We start from the raw sequence: 23,986 nt of genomic DNA on the forward strand, positions 1-23,986 counted from the left end.
AAATGTACCAATAAACTCAATTAAAGCTGAAGGAAAAAAAAAAAGGAGAGGAGAGAAGGAAAGAAGGAGCGGGGAGAGAAAACAAAGGGCTTTTCTGATGAAGTGACCACAAAGTTGAGATCTAAAGAATTATTAAACATTAACTAGGTAAAGAAGAACAGAAGGGATATTGAAGACAGAGGAAACAGCCTGCCCTGAGAGGTTATTGAATTTAGTCGTGGCACAGGGCCCAATCAGCATGGCACTGGCATCAGCTGTCACAGCAGGGCTGTCACGTCCAGTTGTGAATATTCTGCTGTGCACACTGATACCTGGCCAGGGCAGAAGCGAAGGCCGCTTCTGAGCCGTGGACCTGAGGGAGGGGAAAAGGGTAGGAGGTACAGGGCAGCTACCCAGAAGTAGAAATGCCTTTTGATGATTCCCTTTCAGCCTAGCGGTGACCTGTGTCACAGAATGAAGACTTCAGACCTCAGAAATATCGAATCATAGGAGAACACAGTGCAAGCCTGAGGTGGGACGTGGGACCTGACCATACGGAAAGCCCTCCAATTGGATGGTAGTATGTACCTCGTTCAAGCGAGTGATCTGGCCTCAGTCGCCCCAACCCGCACCCACCCCACCCTTGAAGCATTTCGCAGGTGTCTCAGCTCAACCTTTAGGTGGGGCTGAGGGCAACACTCTATTTTTCCACTGGAGGACATGAGTCAGTGAACAGTGAGGTTCCACTTAATCACCACCCAAAAACAAGGTCCTTAAAATCAGAAGCTAGAAAAGTAAGGAAGTGATTAATACAAAAGTCAGGACAGTGATTGTCCCTCGGGCAGGGTGAGGTGGGAGGGCCGGGGAGGCCTGACAAAGGGTACACAGGGGTCTTCTAGGGTCTGACTGCTCTATTCTTCACCTGGGTGGTGGCTGCATTGGTGATGGTGGCTTTATAATTATACTTACACAGTTTACGTACTTTTCTAAGTGTGTTTTATAGCTCACAGTTACAAACGGCTAAAAAGTACAAGCTATAAAAAGTTCTTAAGCAGGGAAAATATGAGTAGAATTTGTATTATTAAAAGATCATTTGGAGGTCGAAAAGAAAATTAATTGAAGATGGCACAAAGTTAGAGACAGAGAAACCAATTAGGGGTGGCTGCTGTAATTTGGTGAGCGATTATAACAACCTGAACTAAAAACAAAGAAAAAGAAAAAGAAAAGCATGAAATATTAGGGATGCAATGTACACTATTTTAAACGATACAACCAGGGCTGGGGATTTAGCTCAGTGGTTCCACCGCCTGCCTTGCAAGTGCAAGGACCTGAGTCTGATCCCCAGTACCAAAAAACCAACAAAAAAACCTTCCTTGACATTAAAAGACACAACCAGAGTAAAAGAAAGGCTAGTACTGCCTCTGAACTCTCCTTTTACCTTACGCCTCGGGTGAGTTTATCTCAGGAATTATTGTCCAAGGGCAGGCACATGTCTAAACAGACACATGAGCTAGGACTCCCTTCTCACCTGCTCTCGGGCAGCTCTCCCCAGAGGAGTCAGGCTTTTTCGTGATACCATGAGCTGACAGAGGGATTTTCTATCATAATGTCCAATCAATCCATCAACCAATCACAATATCTAACCACTGGAGACTTCAGAGCATTTTCTATGTAGTGCCAGAATTTTAGTTCTAGAGGGCAAAGGCTTTGGTTCATTTTTTTTTCACTACTGTATCCACGGTATCTACATCCAAAATTGGTATATAGTTAAGTGCTCATAAACATTAATGAATGACCACTTTTTTTTTTCCTTTGTGATGGGGGTCTCAGTAAATCGCCCAGGCTGCCCTTGAACTCACAGTCTTCCCTGCCTCAGCCTCCAGAGAAGCGGGGACTGCAGGCGTACACCAGCGTGCCCAGCCCATACCTAGTAGTGATATTCAATCATCACAACAATCTTGTGAGCATAGGTAGGATGTACCTTATCATCCTCATGTTATAAGTTAGAAAACAGAGATTGGGGAGATTAAGGAATATGTCAATAGCAGATAACTTGACTGACACCACAACCAGTTCTCTTGGTTTCTTCCCCACTTCATACCTGAAGAGCTGAGGTTTAAAGTTCTCATAGCTCTGGAAAACCAGCAAGAAGCACTTCAAGACACTTCAAGATAGGTAACTACCAGACGACCTGTGTTATCTGATGTGCCAGGGTATAGGGAGAATGAGGCCTACCCAACCTCCACTGCATCAATAACCACACTTCCCTCCGAGGACAGTTATTGTTTCCCTGGGTAATCAAATCCACCTGACCCGAGGCTACCTTGCACTCCTGTTTCTCTTCACGTCCCTCACTGCCTCTACACCTGCATCTCTAAGCAGTAGAAAGTCAGGAAACCTGCATCCATCTCTAAGCAGTAGAAGTTAAGGAAAGCTGTTTTGGCAAAAACACATGTTCCACATTTTAAAAAATAGGACAAAGAAAAGGAGAGGAAAGTACAGGAAGCTGAGGCGGGAGGGTTGCAACTTGAAGGCTATCTAGGCTACATAACGAGGCCAGCAGGGCCTACAGAGCAAGACCTGTTCAATACTACCCCATCACCCCCTCAAAAAAAAGAAAACAAAGAAAGAAAGACAAATGTGTTTGATAATGGATAGTTTTGGTATTCTTTAAAAACATCTGGCATCCAAATGGAATCCCATGGAAAGAATACAAACATAATGTTCCATAAGAAGTTAATCTTGGTCTCTTTCCCTTAATATGAATGACCATTTTAATTTGAAGCATAAGTCACAACTCAGATACTCAGGGAACGCTGGATCTTCAGTGAATATTAATATTTAATATTAATCTGGAGTTGTGTATGTCTACCATAGGATTCCTAGTCAAACTCCTGAAGTCCTACAAACAAAATATTAAAACCAGCATTTTTGAGAAAACACCTAAAATACTCTCAAATATGCTCAGAGAAATCAAATTTTGTTTGCTTTCTTCAAGGTCTAATAGTCACTTTATCCCAAGAGCTAGTTGGTCCAGGAGAGAGAGACCACTGTAGCTGGTGTCTGCAGCTACTCCAAGCGTATCATACACAGAGGACTCACCAGAAATTCATTCGCAAACTTCTCTTTGTTAATGTTCTTGTTTTGGGCCTCATCCAGGAACTTCTGCAGAATTTTTCGTTGGTCCATGCTGCAGAGCAAGAGAAACAGTCTGTGAGCGGGTTGCGGGAGGGCATGTGAAATGTGTGTCATGGCCGAGACGACACCAAAGCCACTGTTGCCGCTGAGCACAGCATGCTGAAGCCTGTGGTTTACTGACTTCATCACAAGCCCTAGAGGAAATTAGTACGAAACCAGCCTCTGTGGTCACACAACAAAGCCATCAGCTCACTCCAGGGCCCTAGCGCCTTCCTTCTCAACAAAGAAACCTGGTATAATTCAAGTTTTTTTAACAAACAAAAGGCTAACCAAAATAATGCAGTGCAGTCTGCCTGACCTGTGAGACTATTCCACTCCATCGCCTTTAAGCAAAATTCACACAGATAGAATTACAGGTCTCAGGGATAAATTCTGCCTCTCCCCAGTTCCCTAGTGAGCACAAAAGCCCTGTCAATGACACAGTTTCCTGGGTCCCAGATGAACTGTGCAAAGTGCAGTTAGGCCCAGAAAAGGAGAGAGATGCTGGAGTTTTACAGCTTCTACCCAGACTGTTCTCCCCAAAGTTTCTTGTCAGCAGGAGGAATGGCAAATTTCTGTCCATCAGAGAAGGCATTTTTTTTTTTCAAAACGGTTGGGTTTTTTTTTCCCCTTTGTGGTAGTGGGGTTGAATGTAAGTCATTGTACTTGCTACACTATTGCTCTACCACTGATCTACATTCTAACTGTTCAGAAACAAACAACAAAAATTTTTGAGACGGGTTCTGGCCAAGTTTCTCAGCCTGGCCTCGAACTTATGATATTCTTGCTTCAGATTCCTGATCATACGCTCCCATGTCCAGCTTATCCTGAACTTTTTAGTCTGCCTTATAGACCTCAAATTCTTTTTTGATGAAGCCAAGTCAGCTGCTTCTAACAGTCTGTGTCTCTGGGGACTGGAGAAATGCTGATCACCATTAAGGGAAGTGCAGTCGAGCTTCAGTTGGGTTCTGAAAGACCAAGGGTGCTGCTGCTCTGTATAGGATCAGGAGAAGCTGGCCCCGCCAACAGCACCTGACGGCAGTCAGCCTACTATCCTTGGATCGTGACACTGGCAAACTGTATATCAACAAAAAGGAAGTAAATCATCTATCTTGCTGACAACAGAATAACTTCCAGGTCAGAAAGCCTGAAGAGAACTGCACACCTATACTCCCAGCTACGTAGGAAGCTGAAGGAGGAGGATTGCTTGAGCCTTCAAGCTATCCTGGACAACTCAGAGGTGCCTCATCTAAAACAAAAAAACAAAAACCAAACAAGCCCCCCGCAAAAAAACCTGAAGAATGGTTTCTATCAGAGATATTTTTACTTTGCAATTTGTTTTGTGAAAAATACTGTTTCAGAAAGCCATCCTGTGCATGTGACATTTTGGTCTGAACAGGAAGGCTGTTCTAGGAAAAACTTCCACGTCTCTTCTTGCATAAATTTTCTCTTCTGTGGATACAAATCCACCAACATCCCCAAATCAGCACATTATTTTTGTTTGACGGTAGAAGTTCAGTGAAAAATATGTTAACAAAATTTGTCTAATGGAACTGAAAAAAACTGGGAATGCATTGTTTGGACTTCCTCTATTTAGGACATTAGTAATCCTTTCTGTTTTTGAGACATTATTCAAACTCCTTCAGGAAATCATGATTCTGGTGAAAAACATCCTGAACTAGTTAAAAAAAGAAAAGCATTTCACATGCTGAGGATGGTGGCACACACCTGTAATTCTAGCACTCAAAAGGCTGAGGCAGGAGTATCACCAAGAGTTGGAGGCCAGCCTGGGCTACATAATGAGCTCAGGGCCTGCCTGAACTACAAAGGGAGACCCTGCCTCAAAACAAACAAACAAACAACAAAGAAAATCTCAAACTAAAGATATAGACTTGATTACTGATAAAAATTAAAATACTTCAAACTTACTTGCTTATTTTCAGAATAGCAAAGCATAATCCTATAAGGAAAATGATTTTCTGTATCTGGACAAGCAAAAGCCACAGTTTTCTAATCTCTCTGTCTCCTTGGAATGTCCTCACCTCCATCAAAAACAGAACTTTAATAGCCAGTCATGGTGGTGCACACCTGTAATCCCAGCACCCTGGGAGGCTGAGACAGGAGAATAGCATGTTGGAACCCAGCCTGGGCAAGTTAATGACAAGCTGAGAATTTGGCTCGAAATTAAATTAAATTACATCAAATTAAAACAAAGGGCTGGGGTGTGGCTCAGTTTGAAGTCATGGGGTTCAATCCTCAAAACTGCAAAAATAAATAAATATCCAGAACTTTGTTAATTCTGTATTATTAGTTAGGCAAAAAATGCCTCATAAAATGAAACTTCAGTCATCAAGCCCATATTTCAAAACCACCTCTTATTTGGTCTCTTAAGGAAGGGGATAGAAATAAATAGGAATGGGGGGAGACTTTCTTAAATGGTGCTTGAGTGATTTTAATCTAAAAGCTAAGGTTCTAGGGGAAAGGGAATAAGGGAAAAGAAAAAAATATGAGAAAATGAAAAAATGGAAATTCAGTGTTTGTAAATGGGGAGAGGAGGAGGGGGTAAAGGGAGGGCAGGGACAAGGGGAAAAAATGAGAACCAAGACCTGTCATGTAAAGGTACAAGATCCCAGTAATGAATGTAACTGTACTGTCTACCTAGAATGTACCAATAAACTTAATAAAAAGGAAAAAAAAAAAAGCTAAGTTTCTGTAATTAAGGTCATATTTTTTTAAAAAAGCAAGACACAATTTTCTTAGGTGTTTGTTGTACTGTAAAACCAAAAGATATAGAAAACTTGTAAAATAACTAAACCTCAAAAACCCACTTATCTACAAGGACATTTCCTGAGGAGACCACTCAGAGCACAAAACAAACTGAAGGAGAAAGCAAAGAAACTTCAACTTTATTTTTAACAAATCTAAGCTACTACTTCACTTGTCACATTTCCGTCTGCAGATACTGGACAGCAATAGCGTAGTGCTTTTCAATGAACACAGCGTTGACTCATTTGTATCTCATGGGAAGATCAAAAGCTGGGAAGGGGAAACAAGTTGTGCTGGCAACTAACTAAAGGAATTTAAGAATTTACGATGAAACATGTAAACCAGTCCAGCATAAATCATAAGTGAACACAACGATTCCACGCAGTAAGAGTCACAGACACTTTGCCAAAACCATCAAGGGTGAGCTTTAGGAAGGAGCGAAGTTGTAGGTGAGGGCCTGGAGGAGTGAGGACAAAGCCGCGCCTCACTGGCGCCCCTTGTGTTCAGAAGGAAGAACAGCAGCCGTCCTGCTCCAACAGGAGGGGAATGTGCCAGTTCTACAGGGAGACAGCAGTGTCACGGGTTAGGCATTGGACGATAAAAACATTAAGGATTTCAGGAACTATTATTTGGGAAAGATAAATTAGCCATAGGAAAAACACTCCGGATTCTCAGAACATCTCTGTAGGAAGGCATGTTGTTCCCAAAGTTGCTTATCCATTCTTAGCTATAGTTTCACTTTCTCACCTCTTCCTACATGCCAGGGTCAATGATTTTTTTTATTGTTTTGTTTTGTTCTATATTTGAGGGAGGGTCTTACTCTGTAGGTCGACTCTCCTACCTCTGCCTCTTGAGTGCTGGGATCACAGGCGCGCACCTCCACGTCCGGCGGCCATTGATTTAATACAGGCTCTGTGGGTCATCTGTGCAGCCGTCTTCTGTAAGCATTCTCTCGATGACCAGGGACTATTGATCCTTTCTCTTCAATGTCTTTTAGATTCAACCTATCTTTTCCATTCCCATGTTAGCCACCATTCCCATTTTAATGTTTTCCAGTGGTAACGTATTCTTAAATGACCTATCTCTATATATCTTCCGTTCTGTATCTTCTGTCAACCACAACTGGATGAAAAATTTTTTAAATCTCACTTTAATTCTAAACAACCAAAATACTTACCAATAGGGCCGGGGATTTAGCTCAGTGGTTCCAGCGCCTGCCTCACAAGCACAAGGGCCTGAGTTCAATCGCTGGTACCAAAACAACAACAACAAAATCCTTACCAATAGGCTATGGGAACAAATCGAGATCCCTCAGCTTGGCATCAAAACTCTCCTTTTCACCTTTACCCCTAATTTTCACCAGGATGAAAATTTTTCCTTCAAATCTCTTGCCCCTAACTGTCTGATCATGACCTTTTCCTAGTCTGAAGTCCTACAATATAAATCTTTACATGTGGCTATAGAACATTTTTCATAGTTTCTTTCACATGTTCCTTGTTTCCCACAAGTTTATTTAAGAGCAGTTTTTCCAAAGAGGATATGTAAAATGCCCTTTAGTTTTAGATTTATCAAAGGCAATGGTACCGTAATCTACGCATTTGTATAACCGACAGTGGTTAACGTGAACATACCTAAAATAAGTCTGTTGTGATAAAGTGTGCTATATAATATGGTTATGCTTTGGTGAGAAATGCACTGAGTTGGTTATTCGGTGCATCAATTATTCCAGGTCTCTCGCCTAGCTCAGTGCACAGTGTGTGCTTCTGGTCTGGCTTAGGCACCATCACTCTGTCAGGAGCAGATGGGCTGCTCCTATTATAGGGAGGCCGAGGTACCTGGCAGAGAGTACTTCCCTGATGGGGTTGCCCAAGCAGCCAGGCTGTTGTTATGAGAGGGAATGGTGTTCCTCCTGAGGTTCGGAGTCCAGCTCAGAAAGGCCATGACTGACCTCCTTTACCTTCAGAATAGACTTGTCTCTCCTTTTATAAATAGATACAGAAAAGGCTTACATAATACCTCATGAAGCTTGCTCCATTTGGCATGTTTTTGCATTGTCCATAGTAAGACAGTCTTATTCATCCTCCACTTTGCCTTTTTTTTTTTTTTTTTTTGTACCAGGGATTGAACTCAGGTCCTTGCACTTGCAAGGCAGGTGGTAGAACCACTGAGCTAAATCCCCAGCTTCCACTCTGCTTCTTGTCACTAAACCATTCTGAGACCTCACCACGCTCTTCAATTTACCCACCGAAGACTCCACAGTCCTTGCCACACACCACACAGGGAGCTGTACTCTCCCTTTGGTTTCAGCATGATGAGAGGCAAAGGCTAACTGATAAATTACAATTGAAACAATTTACCTCAAAAAAAAAAAAAAAAAAAAAAAAGAATCAAGACTCAGTAAAGCTTGTCATCTTGTTCAAAATATAACCAAATCTGGTCTCTCATTTCAATCACTTAGTCACTTAGTGACAAAAAAGTGATGAAGAGATGTGCTTCATAAATGTTCACAAACTGTATCAGTCAAGGATCCTTTCTTTCTATAGAAACAAGAAATGCACATCTACAGTCTAAGGCTATTTGTGATAAGAACCAAAGAAAACATGTTAAAAAAAAAAGTTTGAGGAAGCAAAGATCAAATTTTTCCAGCTTATCTAGATAGCCTTAATGGAGGAAGTAACAATCAAATTGGGTCTTAAAGATGTCCATAGTAGCAATGAGAAAAAGCGATATAAAAAATAGCAGTAGGCCGGGCGTGGTGGCGCACGCCTGTAATCCCAGCACTCAGAGGCTGAGGCAGAAGGATCGTTGTGAGTTCAAGAACAGCCTAGGCTACATAGTGAGTTCCTGGTCAGTCTCAACTACGTAGTGAGACCCTGTCTCAAAAAGCCAAAAAAAAAGATAAAAATAAATAAATAAAAATAAAAAATAGCAGTAGGAGAATTTTAGTTCCAGTGAATGGTTCAGCTTTACCAACACATTGGTTTTTGTAGAGAGGAATCATGATTTCTAAGCCTAGTAAGGGTAGCCGTGGGTCAGACCCTGGGGAATTTGAGTTCCAGGCTGACTTTATTTAATGGAAAATAGGAAGCCATGGAACATTTTAAAGTAGGGCTGGGGATTTAGCTTAGTGGTTCCTCCACCTGCCTCGCAAGCGCAAGGACCTGAGTTCGATCCCCAGTACCCAAAACAAAACAAAGCAAAAAACCAATCACTGGGGAACATTTTAAAGCAACTTTATTAAGATATGACACACAGGAAGCCACACATGTTAAAGTATACAATTTGGTAAGTGTTGGGATGTACCTTTACCCATGAAACCATCACCACAACTAAGATGATGAACATATTCAGTCACCCTCAATAGTTCCACTTGAGGATTTTAAGAGCATGGTGATCAAAGCAGTGCTTTTCGAAAGTGTTTCTAGATTAAAAAAAGAAATAAATGCCCCACCCTTTAAATTCATTTATATCTCATAATCTTTCAGTAGTATGTTAAATTCAAAAATGAATTACACCACGGGAAAAATAAATCAAACCACAGCTTTTATCTATCTGGTGGCAGTGGATAGGACAAACTGAAATTGGGCAGGAACAGGACAGCAACAGGACAATGAACTGAAAGCATAAGTAGAAGGCTTAACCAGTCACAGGGCAAGTTGTGATAAAATCTGGCAGGAAGAGTCAGGACAAAGGAGAAAGACTAATTAGATGGTTGAGAATGGAGAAAGGAAAAAGACAAAAATGAGGTTTTGAACTTGTTGGATGGGCAAAATGGAAGAGTGAGGAATAAGAAGGACACACAGAAATAAGCAATTAGATAAGAGTTTGTGGATGTGGATTTGAGGAGAAAGGAAAGAAACCATATGTAGGAATCAAGTGCATTGAGGTGACATGAAAGCCATAAGATTGACTTGCCTCTGTGAGAGACAGAATTAGTAGAGAAGAAAAATCAAGCAAGAATCTTGCACTGGTCTAACCCTTTTACAAAATATGTTTCATTTATCCCTTACAAATGTAGCAGGAAGAGGTTACAAAAATCTGTTTTAAACTGGACATAGAGGCCCACACCTATTATCCCACCATTTGGGAGGCTGAGGTAGGAGGATTGCCATGTGTTTCTGGACAACACAGTGAGTTAAAGGCCAGGCTGAACCACATTGCAAAAAACAAAGCAAAGCAAAACAAATCTCTGTTTTATAGTTGTGGAAACTAAGGCACAAAAGAATTAGGTCACTTGCCTGGATGTCACATAATTAGCCTGTGGTGAAAGAAGCTAAACTGTTGTAATCCCAGCACTCGGGAGGCTGAGGCAGGAGGATCGCTGTAGGTTCAAAACCAGCCTGGGCTACATAGTGAGTTCCAGGTCAGTCTCAACTACATAGTGAGACCCTGCCTTAAAAACAAACAAACAAACAAAGAAAACCTAAACTGTTAAAAGGCAATCTGAATGCATTCTTCATCTCTCAGCTACAGTGCCTTCTTCAGCAGCCCACTCACTTAAGCTTTCCTAAAATAGGGTGGCCCAGCGAAACACAACACTCAAGCCATAGCTGCTTCACCCGTTTGCCTGGTGTAGAAAAATACTTCCAAAGTAACTTTTTAAGAGTTAAGTGTCTTGGAGTTTAAATCCTATTTACAATGGTGTTTATAGGAATTGTAAGGATGGTTTGAAATTATGCAAGGAGAAATAAACGTTAGCTTTAGAGCAGGGATCAGCAAACTATTTTCATAAAGAGCCGACTAGCAAATATTTTACTTTTGATGGACTACATAGTATCTGTCAAAACAACTCAATGCAGCTACTGTAGTGAGAAAGCAGCCATGGACAGTGCATGGACAGTGAAATGTTCCAGGAAAGCTTGGTTTACATACAAAGCTAGCAAGCCAGATTTGGCTTGTGGTCTGTAATTTGTCTAAAGTGATGATTTTCAAACTTTACGTGCATCCAAATTGCACACAGGGTTGAAAAGGTGGTTTCCTAGGCCCCAGCCGGCCCCTACAGAATCAGTATTGCTAGAAACAAGGCCTGGAGATCAGCAGTTTAAAAAAGTCCAAGTGGTACGTGAACTTTACTTTGAAAAGCTCTGAGGTGTGCAGCCAGCTTCAGCTAAGCTGGGTGTCCTAGATACTGTCCAGTACTTCCCACATCCTGTGGCAATAAAAGTATAGTAACTTTAATCTTTAGCCTTTGTAGAAAGGTAGATAACAGGCAGTGGCACAGTGCCTGCCTGGCAAGTACAAGGTCCTGAGATCAATCCATGGTACCACAGGGGGGAAAAAAAAGGAAAGGAAAGGAGAGAAAGAATGGTAGATTCTGCAAATTTTGCTACTTTGGGTTTCCAACCTCAATACTGCATGAAATAAATTCAGTTTAGATGAAATTAACATGAAAGTTAGGGATGAATCTGAAAGAAAATCCTTAACTTGAAATAACAAAATTTCAACCAAAAATCTCCCCAAAATTCTTCAGATTGCAAAATTAATGGATAAGATCCTTATCAAAAGGACAAAGTTAAACCTAGAGGAATAGTTTTTCGTGTTCTGTTTTCTCCACAATATCTCCAGCAAAGACCTGGTTGTTGCCTGGAATTTCACAAATAAATCATTATATTATGTCTGGATGTTTTTGTTTCAACAAAACTTTATTAAAATTTATGTAAAAACAGAAAGTATAAAATGTAGGCTTCAGGGAACTGTTTCCAATTTTATCAGCAGGAAATAATTTATTCAGCCAAGTACAGAGGTTTTTATTTATTTAATTAATTTATTTATTTTGGTTTTTTGAGACTGACCTGGAACTATGTAGCCCAGGCTGGTCTTGAACTCAAAGTGATCCTCCTGCCTCAGCCTCTGGAGTGGTGGGATTACAGGCGTGCGCCACCACACCCGGCAGTACAGTGGTTTTTAAATTTGTCTGTTTAACTGTTAGAAATTAATCAGCTGATCAAAGAAGTGAAGCTCAGTCAAGAATAATTAAATGTCTTCAGCTCTCCAGATTTTCCTAGGGAAATGATAAAAATCCTACAGTCAAAGGGGTGGTTTTTAGAAATCAGGAATAATCTGCAGGTACCTTCAGAGAATGTAGCTCTTACTAAAGTGCCTGCCTGTGCTTGCTTCGGCAGCACGTATACTAAAGCTCCCACTGATCCTAGATATGGTGAGGAATACTCTTAGGCAGCAGAAGTTCTAACAATTGCTGAGACTTGGGGGTTTAGAATGCTTCCTCCTGTTACCACTACCAGATGAGACAAACTGCTTTTCGTTAGGGAACATTAAGACGATTCTGAACTTTCTCAACACACACCTATGGACTACAAGGAAAGAAGACCCAGAAATTTACCAAGAAGGAGAGTTCAGCCAGGCTAAGATCAGAATTTCACCAGCAGTAATCATGACAGAGGAAGTGAGAATTCACTTTAGTCCGTAAACATTTTAGGCAGCATGACCTTGGAATCCAAACCCCACAGGGTGAGCTTCTGTCTATTCACCTCTTCCATGGCAACAACATCCTGCAAATTAGGGCCATCTGTTTCCCTGGTTGGTTTCCTACTTGCACGAGGGGTCATAAAGTCGAGTCCCAGGTATTACCACCTGAGTGCAAATGTCTGGCAAAGCCGGGGGCTCCACACACTTACCCATCCTCCCAGGCCCTGGATGAACTCACAGATGGCTCTGTTCCTGTTGATCGTATCTATCACTGTCACAGCCACCTGTTTTACCACTTCAGGAGCCACACGGGCCACACATTCCAGAAGTTTTACTGACACTCCCAGAAAGGCTTTCTCATAAGCGAGGCTGGAATCCTGCGTACACCAGGCCTGGCAGAGAGAGTGCACTGTGTGCTGGAGCACAGCTCCTGCCTGAGGAGAGAGAAAGGATGTATCAGTAAAGTAGCACTCAAAGAGTATAGGAGGCTGCAGTTCAGGAATCCAGAAACAAGCGTTGTCCAAGGAATTGCAGATGGACCTGAGGTAATATCAGGTGGTAGGTGGATGAATATTTCTCACTGTAATATTGTTATTTTAATAAGTATTATAAAAATGTGTAGCTAGCCCATAAAATCCGTGATTTCAGATATTACTGCTTAGGATGAACAAGATGAAAGAAAAACAAAATGATGTGAAAGAAAAACATGAAGTATATGTTAACATAATGGGTCAGATTGTAAAGAGATTACTTCCACAAGTAGCAAATGTCTAAGAAACTCTTTTAAAAATTAGCTCTATGCCAGGAGCAGGCAAAGGGAGGGCAGGGGTGCGGGGGAAAAAAAATGAGAACCAAGATCTGTCGTATAAGGTACAAGATCCCAATGATGAATGTAACTGTACTGTATACTTAAAAAGTACCAATAAACTCAATGAAAAAAAAAGATAATATTCACAGAGAAAGCAATACTTTACGAATTAAATAAGAAAAAACATTAACTCTATGTTTTTCCTCTTTCCCTCTGTAAACGACTTGGTCCAAAAGCTCTTAAATGAGGCCAACAAAGACCTTCTCGAATGTAGGGGGCAAAGAGTGGTCAGAGCAGGGAGTCAAAATTCAAACAAGCTGAGAAGGGAGTCCACATGGGAAAGCACCTAGGTCTTAGTTTCTAAACACTATTCTTTCATCCAAGGAAACTAGAGCTTCTGTGAGCATGGAAAAGGACAAGATCTTCTGTTAGAAATTAAGGAAGTAGGAAGCAGGGCCAGGGATTTAGCTCAGTGGCACCACACCTGCCTCAGACGTGCAAGGTCCTGAGTTCCACGGGGGTGAAAGCGGGGAGAGGAATTAAGGAAGCATTTGTAAAAAAACGGATATACCTGAAGACCATCATGTTAAAAGAAATAGATCAGACACAGGAAGTTCAATATTGTATATTTTCTCTTATTTGGGAAGCCCAAAGTAAGAATACTTTAAAGAGCAAAATAAAGGTCAGATGATAGCAAACAGGGAGATAATCTATATAGAGATGGGAAGAAAATGTGAGGATGGAGGAAGATGGGAGAGAGAGGAGGGGAAAGGAAAATAAAAAGCAGCAGCGAAAGAATTGTGACATAAAATATTCTCATTTTCAAAAAGGAAAGAAATAAAGGAACTACTCAAGCCAGCACGATGGAGCATGCCTGTAATTCTAGGACTCTGGGAGGTTAAGGCAGAGGGATCCAAATTTGAAATTTAACAGGCTCCTTCCCAATGATGAATGGAACTGTACTGTATACCTAAAATGTACCAATAAACTCAATGAGGAAAAGAAAAAGAAATTTGACAAGATCTTGTCTTAAAAAATAAACAAAAAAACAAGTGGAGGTGGGGATGTAGTTCAGTGTGAAGGTCTTGGGTTCAATCTCCAATCCAAAAGAACAGGCAATACTCAAAACTCAAAACATGATACAAGGGCCGGGGATTTGGCTCGGTGGTTCTGCTGCCTGCCTCGCAAGACAAGGGCCTGAGTTTGATCCCCGGTACCAAAAACACAAAAACAAACAAACAAACAAAAATACATGATACAGATACATCAAAAAGACAGTCCTGATTAAAAAGAAATAAAGACTCCAGCTAAATATGAAACTATTTGAGCATCTAAATAATAATGATGGTAACAGATCACCCATCAAATAAAATAGGAATGTATAGGACTATACTGACATAGAAATGAACAGATTGAAATTTTAATTAATTATGAGATATTTATATAGTTTTTTTAAAAAACATTACTTTTTCTTTGTTTTTATTAGTTTACGTTGTATTACATAATGTTTACCCTCCTTGTGTGGAGTTGGAGTTAGGTGTACCTAACACATCTGAATTTCTATTCCAGACTGAAGGATACTAAAAGGACATAGTAATCAAATGTAATATGTGACTCTGGCCTAGATCGTTTTGCTATAAATGATATTATTGGGATAAGTGGCAAAATTTGAGTGTGATCTAAGCATTACAAGATAATATACCATGTCAATTTCCTGGTCTTGTTAGATTGTGGCTATATATAAGAAAAGGAAAATATTAAAAAGTATTATGGAGTGACAAAATATCACGTCAGTTACTTCTCCTCAAACGATTCACAAGATAAATTCTTCCTTCTATCCTTGTAACTTTTCTATGAGTTTGAAGCTGTTTCAACTTTTTTTTTTTAATAAGAAAGAAAAAAATAGACTCAGCGACCTGTTACGTAGGAGAGCCTCAGCACAAGCAGCTGGGAGTAACAGATCCAGTTCTGCCTGAAGGCAGAGTGGCGTCCACTCCACCTGTGTTCAGTCGGAAGAGTAAAGCACGCGGGTAAGATGTGCTTCTAGGATCGGTCTTTGTTTAAATCCTAGCTGACCTATTTACTTGTTTCCCTATGCCTGTTTCCTTTTCTGCTTACATGGTATCAAGTCAGGAAGTATTTCCTGAGGGTCTGTTGTATGTCAGGTGCTGTTCAAGGTTACACGCATACAGTAGTGAACAAAACAGATGCTGGCTCTCAGATCTGCAGCTGGAGTGAGATTGCTCTTGGGATAACAGTTTCTGTAATAATTCACTCAGAGGTGTAATGATTAAGTGAGATACTAATGGCACGTATACTAAATGGTGAGTTAATATTAGCTGACCTTGTTGATATTAATCTGCAATATCTAGAATACTGTCTTATGCTCTTAATATAAATAAAGAATCCAAGTGTTACTACTGGTAATCAGGACTCTGATGAAACACCAGTGGGCTTAGCCAAGGCTTATCCCTAGCTGTGTCACCCTTGTAGACTGCTCATCCTTTCTGCATCTACTTCATTGCTGAATCCTGGGGGTTGTGGGGAGGAAGATACTTACTGTCAACAGAGTAAGTATTGAAACATGCACAAAAGATACTTTGCCAAGAATAAAGTTCTCTGTGCTTACTAAGCACAGCTCTGAGGAATACCAAGTGGAGGCTGGCGGCGGAGCCTCTGAGCCAAATCCCTGGCCCTAGGAAAACCAAGTGGAACAAAGCTAAAAGTTGTCATTCCCGTTTTGATCAACTCCTATAAGAAGAGGCAGTTCACATTTCCTGCTGAATATAAGATCCCAAACTTCTCACAGAACATTCATACAGTACATAGAAGTAGGAAGAAAAGGAAGCATGAAATAGGAAAGAGCAGCAAACAATACAAGAGGTAAAAACCTCACCTGTCCCCCAGTCGTCGCTGCGATGACATTACCGGCAGAAGTTTCTATCTCACTTTTGAACTGGTCACCTATCATCCGAAGTCGTCCAACAATGACAGCTTCATCAAAAGAGGAAGCCTCTCCTAAGACAGAGGAAACACACTTGTCACAATGCTCCAAGGGATGGAAATTCTCAGGAACCTGAACAAGGGAAAATACTCTTGTCTGATAAACAATTTTGGCACCGTTGTGTCCCAAGAACTTTGGTAGTCATCATTCGACATCAACAGTCACCAATAGTCAAAAATCTCCCTTTAATGAGAATCTCTTTCTCTTCAGGTGTGGCTAAAAGCTAAGATTTGGCTTTCTAAAGTCAAGAGGAAATAAAGTAAGCATACCCATGTTCTCGTACTGATTTGAGAACAGGCCAAGAACTTTACCTGAGTCTGGTTCATCTACACCGCATAGGTTCCGATTAGTGACCCCTACTCTTGGGCTCAATAAGTCCGTGAGTAAAGTGTTGATGATGCATTCTGTTTGCTCCTCAAAAGTTCGAGGACTCCTCTTCATTTCAGATGTTTGCTGCTGGGTTTTGCTCTTCCACAAAACAAGCAATTTAGCTCAACAGGAAGGCAGAAATACTGGTAAACTAGCAGATGAGTCTAACTCTTGTAAACTTCCCTAATCGGACGTGTAGTCCTCGAATTGTTTTCCCATCAGATTTCCTTAAAAATACTTGTTCAGAAAAATGGGACTTGTCTCAAGAGCTTACTGACACAGAACTAAGGAGACAGGTTGAAGACTTTCAGTTCCTTATCTCGGAACCACACCCTAGCCAGTATATATTGCTAATGAATAACTTGTATTCTTGCGTAGCCAATTTAGAACTGAAATCAAGTCGAGGAAGAGTCTCTGGGGTAATTTCATTAAGAAATACTTCCTGGGGCCGGGGATTTATCTCAGTGGTTCCGCTGCCTGCCTCACAAGCACAAGCGCAAGGACCAGAGTTCGATCCCTGGTGCAATAAATAAATAAATAAATAAACAAACACTTCCTGTTAGGTTCTGTGTATGGTGTAATTTAAAAGGAAAGTTTTGAAGTTACAATATGTCAGCATTCAACTTCTCACTATGGTACTTATTTGCCACAATCTTACACAGTGACTGAGCTATTAATTGATAAATCACAAATCCAGGAATTTCTTATGCTTTTGAGATACTTGTGCTATGCGAGTATAATAGGGAAGAATACTTACAGGGATTGTGAAAGCTTCTTTAGAACGTCTGAATGTGGGCGGAAGGATAAATTGTGAGTCATTAAGCAAGAAGGGAGAAATAGGACCATTTGAGATAGAAGTGAGGTAGCACAATGGAAATAAAGATAGGTTAAAAGGAGACAAGGAGACTGTAATTTTGAAATTGTAATTTTTTTTTTTTTTTTTTTTTTGGTACCGGGGTCAGTCGGGTCCTTGAGCTTACAAGGCAGGCCACCGAACCTCTGAGCTAAATCCCCAGCCTCTTGAAATTGTAATTTTGAGATAACTGCAGCTTGAAACACAATCAAACTTACCCAAGGTTACAATTCTTTTTATTTCCCCCATAGGCCTGTTTTTCTTTCAGGTTCTTTACTCCTAAACCCTAAGGGTCTTAAAGATATAGCAAGTGCATATATATGGGCTGTATTTTTCTTCTCATATATAAATTCAAAAGACTTCTACTCTCAAAGAAACAGTCTCCAAATTTCAAATACATACATATACATATGGTTTGCATGTAACCTGGTTGATAAAGCCAGTTGTTTTTTGTTTGTTTGTTTTTTGAGACAGGGTCTCACTTTGTAGTCCAGACTCGCCTTGAACTCACTATGCGGCCCAGGTTGGCCTCCAACTCACAGTGATCCTCCTGCCTCAGCCTCTTGAGTGCTGGGAATACCGGCATGTGCCACCGTCCCTGGCTGATAAAGCCAGTTTTTGCTTTAGCCCTCTAAAAAACAGCTTGAAATAAGGACACAGACACTAGGTAAAGATAAATAACTCAAAAGATAAACATCCCAGATCATCTGTCCTGAGGATACCCCAGACCACATAAAATATCCCCATCCCTACTATACTGCACCCCACCCCTGGAGGGCCTGCACTCTTTGTTAAGTGTGTACTTTTGTCCTGCAGTGTGGCAGTAGAATCTAGGGCCTTCCCACTGAGCTATATTCTCCTTTTCATTATTTGATTTTATGTTTTGGGTTTTTTGAGACAGGATCTCACTTTGTAGTTCAGGCTGGCCTTGGAACTCGTGGTGATCCACCTGCCTCAGCCTCCCAGGTGCTGGGATTACAAGCATGTGCCACTGTGCCCAGCTAGAATGGAATTTCTATATTGCAAAATAATCAGAACCAATCTTCTGTGTTCTGCTCTACTCTTTTAAAAAGTGACTATCACACACTTATTAGAATGGACAAAATCCAGAACACTGATGATACCAAAGGCTGATAAGGATTTGAGGCAACAGGAACTCTCCTTCATCAGTGGTAGGAATATAAAACAGCAGTTACTTTGCCAGACAACTGGCAGGGTTATTTTGTTTGTTTTATTTTTTAGTACTAGAGATTGAACCCAGTAGGGCCTTTGCCCTGAGCTATATCCCCAACATTTTTTATTTTTTGAGACGGGTTTTGTGATCCTCCTACTTCAGCCTTTGAGAGTGCTAGGATTACAGGTGTGTACCACCATCCCCAGCTAATTTGGCAGTTTTGTATAAAACTAAACATAAGGCAATTGCTTCACCATATGATCTGGTAATTGTACTCCTCAGTATTTGCCTAAAAGGATGAAAGTTTATGTCTATACAAAAACCTGCACGTGGACATTTATGAAAGGGTCATTATAATTATCGAAATGTGGAGGCAACCAAGTTGCCCATGAGCAGATGAATGGATAAACTATGGTATACACTGACAATGGGATATTAGTAAGCACTAAAAAGAAATGAATTATTAAACTATGAAAACATATGGTGGAATTTGGGTAACTGTACTTTGGATGATAAATAAATGATGAGGTAAGTTCATCAGTTATAATGAATGTATCACTTTAGCTGGGGACGTTAATGAGGGGAAGCCATGCATATATGGGGACAGAGGCCATATGGGAAATCTCTGTACTTTCCTCTTAGTTTTACTGTGAATCTAAAATTCTGTTTTTGTTTTGTTTGTTTTTTGAGACAGGGTCTTGCTACGTAGTTCAAGCTGGCCTCAAATTTACGGCAATCCTGCCTCAGCCTCCTAAGAGCAGGTATTACAGGCATGCACCACCACTCCAGGTAAAATTCTTTATTTAAAACGGTTTTAGTTTTGGTTGTTTTGGGGTTTTTGTTTCTTGAGACAGGGTCTCACTATGTAACCCAGGCTGGCCTCAAACTCACAATCCTCCTGCCTCAGCTTCCCAAGTGCTAGGATCACAGACATGTACCATCATGTCCAGAAAAAAGTATTAATTTAAAAAATGTTTATAAATTGCTTTTAGGCCAAGAATAAAAACTAAATTGCTAGCCGGGCGTGGTGGCGCACACCTGTAATCCCGCACTCGGGAGGCTGAGGCAGGAGGATCACTGTGAGTTCAAGACCAGCCTGGGCTACATAGTGAGTTCCAGTTCAGTCTCAACTACATAGTGAAGCCCTGTCTCAAAAAAAAAAAAAAAAAAATTAAGTTGCTTTTGCCAGGGATTTAGCTCTGGTTCCGTTGCCTGCCTCGCAAGTGCAAGGTCCGAGTTCGATCCCTGGTACCAAAAAAAATTGCTTTGTAGCTATGGGACATCTTCATTTGTTATTACATATCACTCATTCTCTCTAGAGACAAAGGAAATTTAAGTTGCTACCACATAGTTTTCAAACCTCTAACATCAGAAGGGGTGGCAGAATTTTTAAGATTGCGTTTCTAAGTTGTTTTTGAAACATGGCTAAGGATACAGAATGAAAGCTCCAAGAACTCTGTGGTTCCATATATTTCCAACTAAGAAAAGCCATTACCTCTCACGGTGCTTGTCTGAAAGTTTTTCTTTTACCAAGTATAGTGACAAATAAACTACAAAGTTTACTACAATAGAAGAAGTTGGTTCTGAGTGATTTTTTTTTTAATGAAGCCCGCAGAGAAAATTCTAGAACAACTTCCTTTTACATGAGAGACAGTCACTGACAAACACCTTCATTACATACTCCCAAAGCAACATACAAGAACAAACAATAAAGCCAAACACAGTGGCATACACACTTGTAATCCCACCTTATTTGGGAGACTGAGTCAGGAAGATGGCAAGTTTGAGGCTATCCTGAGGAACTCAGCAAGACCTTGTTTAAAATAAAAAATTAAAGGTTTGGAGTTGTAGCTCAGTGAGAAGGTGCCAAGTTCAATTTCCAGTAGTGAAAAGGTTAAAAGAAAAAAAAAAAAGAAAAGAAAAGAAAAAGGATTTAAGACACCACCCATCTGGTATTAAATGTTTACCTAAATTCGCATACCAGTAAGTGGTAGAACAGAAATGTAAACCCAGGTCTGTCTTATCTCAGATTCTCCCCACCGCACCTTCCTCATTGCACTATTGCTATGACTAGAGGTTAATGCTATCTTTGGAATCTAATCTTGACTCCTTTGCATTATCTTGCATAATCAATGCTATAAGGCCACAGAAACAGAGTATGGGCTCTCATGGGCAATGTGTAATGAATTTTCATCTTTTTTTGCTTCTCTCTAGGACTTCCATGCAGCCTCCTTCCAAACCATCCCTTCCCCTTAGCCCAATTGTCTTCACCCTTGCAGTACTAACACTGTATTCCAATGATTATTATTATTATTTTTTTTTTTTTTGGTACCGGGGATTGAACTCGGGTCCTTGTGCTTGCGAGGCAGGTTGTGGAACCACTGAGCTAACTCCCCAGTCCTGCACTCCCAGTTATTACTGAAAAAGGACGAGGCCAGAATTTTTCACTGTCATTTGTTTCTTTTGCTGCACTCTGACCATAGTTTAAAGCCCTACCCCAAAAACCTTGCCTCACTGTATCATGCTGGCTTGAAGTCCAGGATCGTGAGCTACAGATAGGATGTGGATGAATCCTAGGGTGCAGCACCTCTCAGTATGGAAACCTGTAACTAAGAAAACAAGTCATGTGTCTTCTCTTCTTCAAACACCCAATATCTGAGAAAGAGACAGAATAATTGTAATAGAACTGCAATTCAAAACAAGGAGGAATGGAAACATAACAATCACTGGTTCATACAATAAAATAATGGTCAGTAACCATGCAAAATGATGGCTTCTGTAATGTTCCAAAATACACTGTCCTTCTGGGCACTCATTATGTGAGTTATATGTCACTTACTTATCAACCAAGGCTGACACAGGGCCAGGGATTTAGCTCAGTAGGCAAGCACAAGGTCTTGAGTTTGATCCCTGGTACCACACACACACACAAAAGGTTGACGTTAGGCCATTTTTCTTAGACAAACTATCAGCAATGCTTATGAATTGTAAAAGATAAACCACAGATTTATAATATACCAGCAAACCACATGTGTGGAAGCTAGAGTTCATTCCCAAGGGCAAGAAATATTAAAGAATTAACTTTATGGGACATTTGAGCTTTGGTCATTATTTTTATAAATTAGTAAACCCAAACTATAGAAGTTCTTCGTTGAGATCATTTTAAAAGTACACTTTCCAAAATAGTATTATACTCTAAGTATGCCTTTTACATTGCACAAAGCAGCCAAGTAGAACTTAATTTCCTAAAAGTTCCAATACTTGGGATCACTTTAGTAACATTTTTTAGTGGTGAGCCATACCTAATTTTCTTTATGCTGAAAATTCAGTTATAGTCTTTAATTTTAAAAAATCAATTTATTACATTTCCACACCTGCCTCATCATATTCCTTTGTCACACTTTAAATGCACTTTACACCTTAATGTTTTTCTTAGTACCCAACTAAATATTCATGGTTTAACTGAACAAATAAAAATATGGTAAAAGATTTTTTTCTTTTTGCAGAATTGGGGCCTGATCCCAGGGCCTTTGTACTGAGCTATACCCACATCCCCATTTTGAGTTTTATACTGGAGTGCCATGTAGTGTCCTGTACGAGTCTGAATCAGGAGGCTCAAGGGTCCATGCCAGAAGGTTGAAGGGTCTCCCTTTTTTGCTTTTTAAATTCTGAGTAGGGTCATAAGTTGCTAATTGCCCAGGCTGGGCTCAAACTTGCCATCCTCCTGCCCAAGTGTCCCAGAATGTTGGGCTTGTAGGCATGTACCATCATGCTTGGTGAAAAAAGAAATTCTGAAGCTGTCCTGATCATTCCCTTTTGAGTCCTTAGGGATGAGTCTACATTAATGGGTCTCAAATAGAGGCAAAGTTCTTCTCCATCAGTCCCTTGGAAATGTCTGGAGATATTTTTAATCATTATGACTGGTATCTACTGGCATCCACCAGGTAGAGGTTAAGATATTGCTGATCTACAGCACACAGGAAAATCTCCCAGAGCAAAGATTTAGTCTCTCACACTGTCACTTTTAAGAAATTCTGGTCTAGATAGAATTCTGCTGTTTTCTGTACAGTTGATACAGTAAAATATACTTTAAATACCAATCTCAGAACACCAGCAGTATCTAATTACAGTTATTTATGCAATAAATATTTAGCAATATTATATCAGGAACTGTGGAGACAAAGGAGAGTAAAATATTTACTAACTTTAGAATTATTCAGTGGCAGAGACCCTTTAATAAACAACCCACAAAACCCAGGTTCTTACTAGAAAATTCTTTTTTTTTTTTGTACCAGGAATTAAACTCAGGTCTATGTACTCGCCAGGAAGACACTATGCCACTGAGCTACATCCCCAGCCCTTACTTGAAAATTCAATACTATTATCTATTCCTGAGGAGCCTTTTTGAGGGAAATAATAGGTAAAAATTTATCTGAAAGATATGCAACCTGCATACCTACATGGAAGTCCTTGAACTCAGCTGAATAATGAAGGCCATATACTTAGATTATATTAAGTCCTTGAAGAACTGCCTTAAAATCCATGTTTAGATTGTACTAATTTCATTGAAGAACATCTTAACAGTTGTGTGAAACCCTTCACTGCTTTCCTATGGAATCCTGTATATATCATTTGGTAACATCTACATGAAACTGCTTGTTTCTTTTAGAAATTAAAATTTGAGTGTTTCTTCCTCTCTGATGACAATTACATAACTGTTTCCCCTCATTCTGGCTGCCAGGTCACTTACAGAGCCAACTATGAAGCTTAACTATTTACTGACCTGTATAAAGCCAGAACATTTGTAACCTTTGTGTATTTCCCCATCCCTGACCCAACTGATCTCAGCTGGTATGGTGTTTTTTTTTTTTTTTGGTATTGGAGATCAAACTCAGGACCTTGCACTTGTAAGGCAAGCAGCAGACCACTGAGCTAAATCCCGGCCCTTAGCTGGTATCTTTATTTTCCTTTTTCTGGGTAGTTTATCTTATTTATATTTTACCATCATTTTATTGGATTTATTCTTGTGGAAAGTGGTCTCAATGTATAAAAGTGTGGTTGGGTATGAATAAAATAGTGAGGACAAATAGTAATAATTATCTTAGTACTTCTAGGGATATGCAGTTGTAGCTTTGATGCTTGAACAAGATCCCCAACAAACACAGTGAGGGTCACACATAACTTCCTGGAAGAGTTCATGACTGAACACTGACAGATATGCCAGGTGTTAATTAAAGATGATGTAAGGGTGGAGAAATGTTCCAGACAAGAAGTAAAAACAAGCCGGGCGTCGTGGCACATGCCTGTAATCCCAGCACTTGGGAGGCTGAGGCAGGAGGATGGCTGTGAGTTCGAGACCAGCCTGGGCTACATAGTGAGTTCTAGGTCAGTCTCAACTACATAATGAGACCCTGTCTCAAAAAAACCAAA

The 23,986-nt window shown here is 40.4% G+C and overlaps 3 protein-coding genes across 9 annotated transcripts in view; all 3 read right to left on the reverse strand.

Annotated features, from left to right (window-relative positions):
* Nucleotides 1-12,636, reverse strand: part of Ptpn22 (protein tyrosine phosphatase non-receptor type 22) — a 69,608-nt gene extending 56,972 nt beyond the window's left edge. For 3 of the 7 annotated variants that reach the window (XR_004515121.1, XM_010631250.3, XM_010631251.3), the window contains exon 1: nt 3,082-4,835. Coding sequence is in view for 6 of the 7 variants with exons in the window: in XM_010631250.3 (XP_010629552.1) it covers nt 3,082-3,303 (222 nt within the window). In the remaining variant the exon portion in view is untranslated. Of the gene's footprint in view, nt 1-3,081; nt 4,837-11,714; nt 11,747-12,557 lie in introns of those variants that run through there. The other 4 variants (XM_010631253.2, XM_010631254.2, XM_019208516.2 and 1 more) reach the window with 4 other exon arrangements.
* On the reverse strand, nt 11,749-17,454 carry Bcl2l15 (BCL2 like 15). Its single transcript, XM_010631256.2, has 4 exons — nt 16,472-17,454; nt 16,053-16,174; nt 12,558-12,782; nt 11,749-11,923 (listed from the first exon to the last, which is right to left on the reverse strand). Exons 1-4 carry the CDS (start codon nt 16,599-16,601, stop codon nt 11,906-11,908), a joined length of 495 nt encoding a protein of 164 aa, XP_010629558.1. The 5' UTR covers nt 16,602-17,454; the 3' UTR covers nt 11,749-11,905.
* Nucleotides 17,455-20,425: 2,971 nt separating this feature from the next.
* Ap4b1 (adaptor related protein complex 4 subunit beta 1) overlaps nt 20,426-23,986 on the reverse strand; it is a 13,206-nt gene continuing 9,645 nt past the window's right edge. Inside the window, exon 10 of the mRNA XM_033758389.1 lies at nt 20,426-21,165. Within this exon, the coding sequence (XP_033614280.1) occupies nt 21,068-21,165 (98 nt within the window). The 3' untranslated portion in view covers nt 20,426-21,067. The remainder of the gene's footprint in view (nt 21,166-23,986) is intronic.

Source organism: Fukomys damarensis, unplaced genomic scaffold, assembly GCF_012274545.1.
Source record: "Fukomys damarensis isolate Sample0158 unplaced genomic scaffold, DMR_v1.0_HiC HiC_scaffold_33, whole genome shotgun sequence".
Lineage (NCBI taxonomy): Eukaryota > Metazoa > Chordata > Mammalia > Rodentia > Bathyergidae > Fukomys > Fukomys damarensis.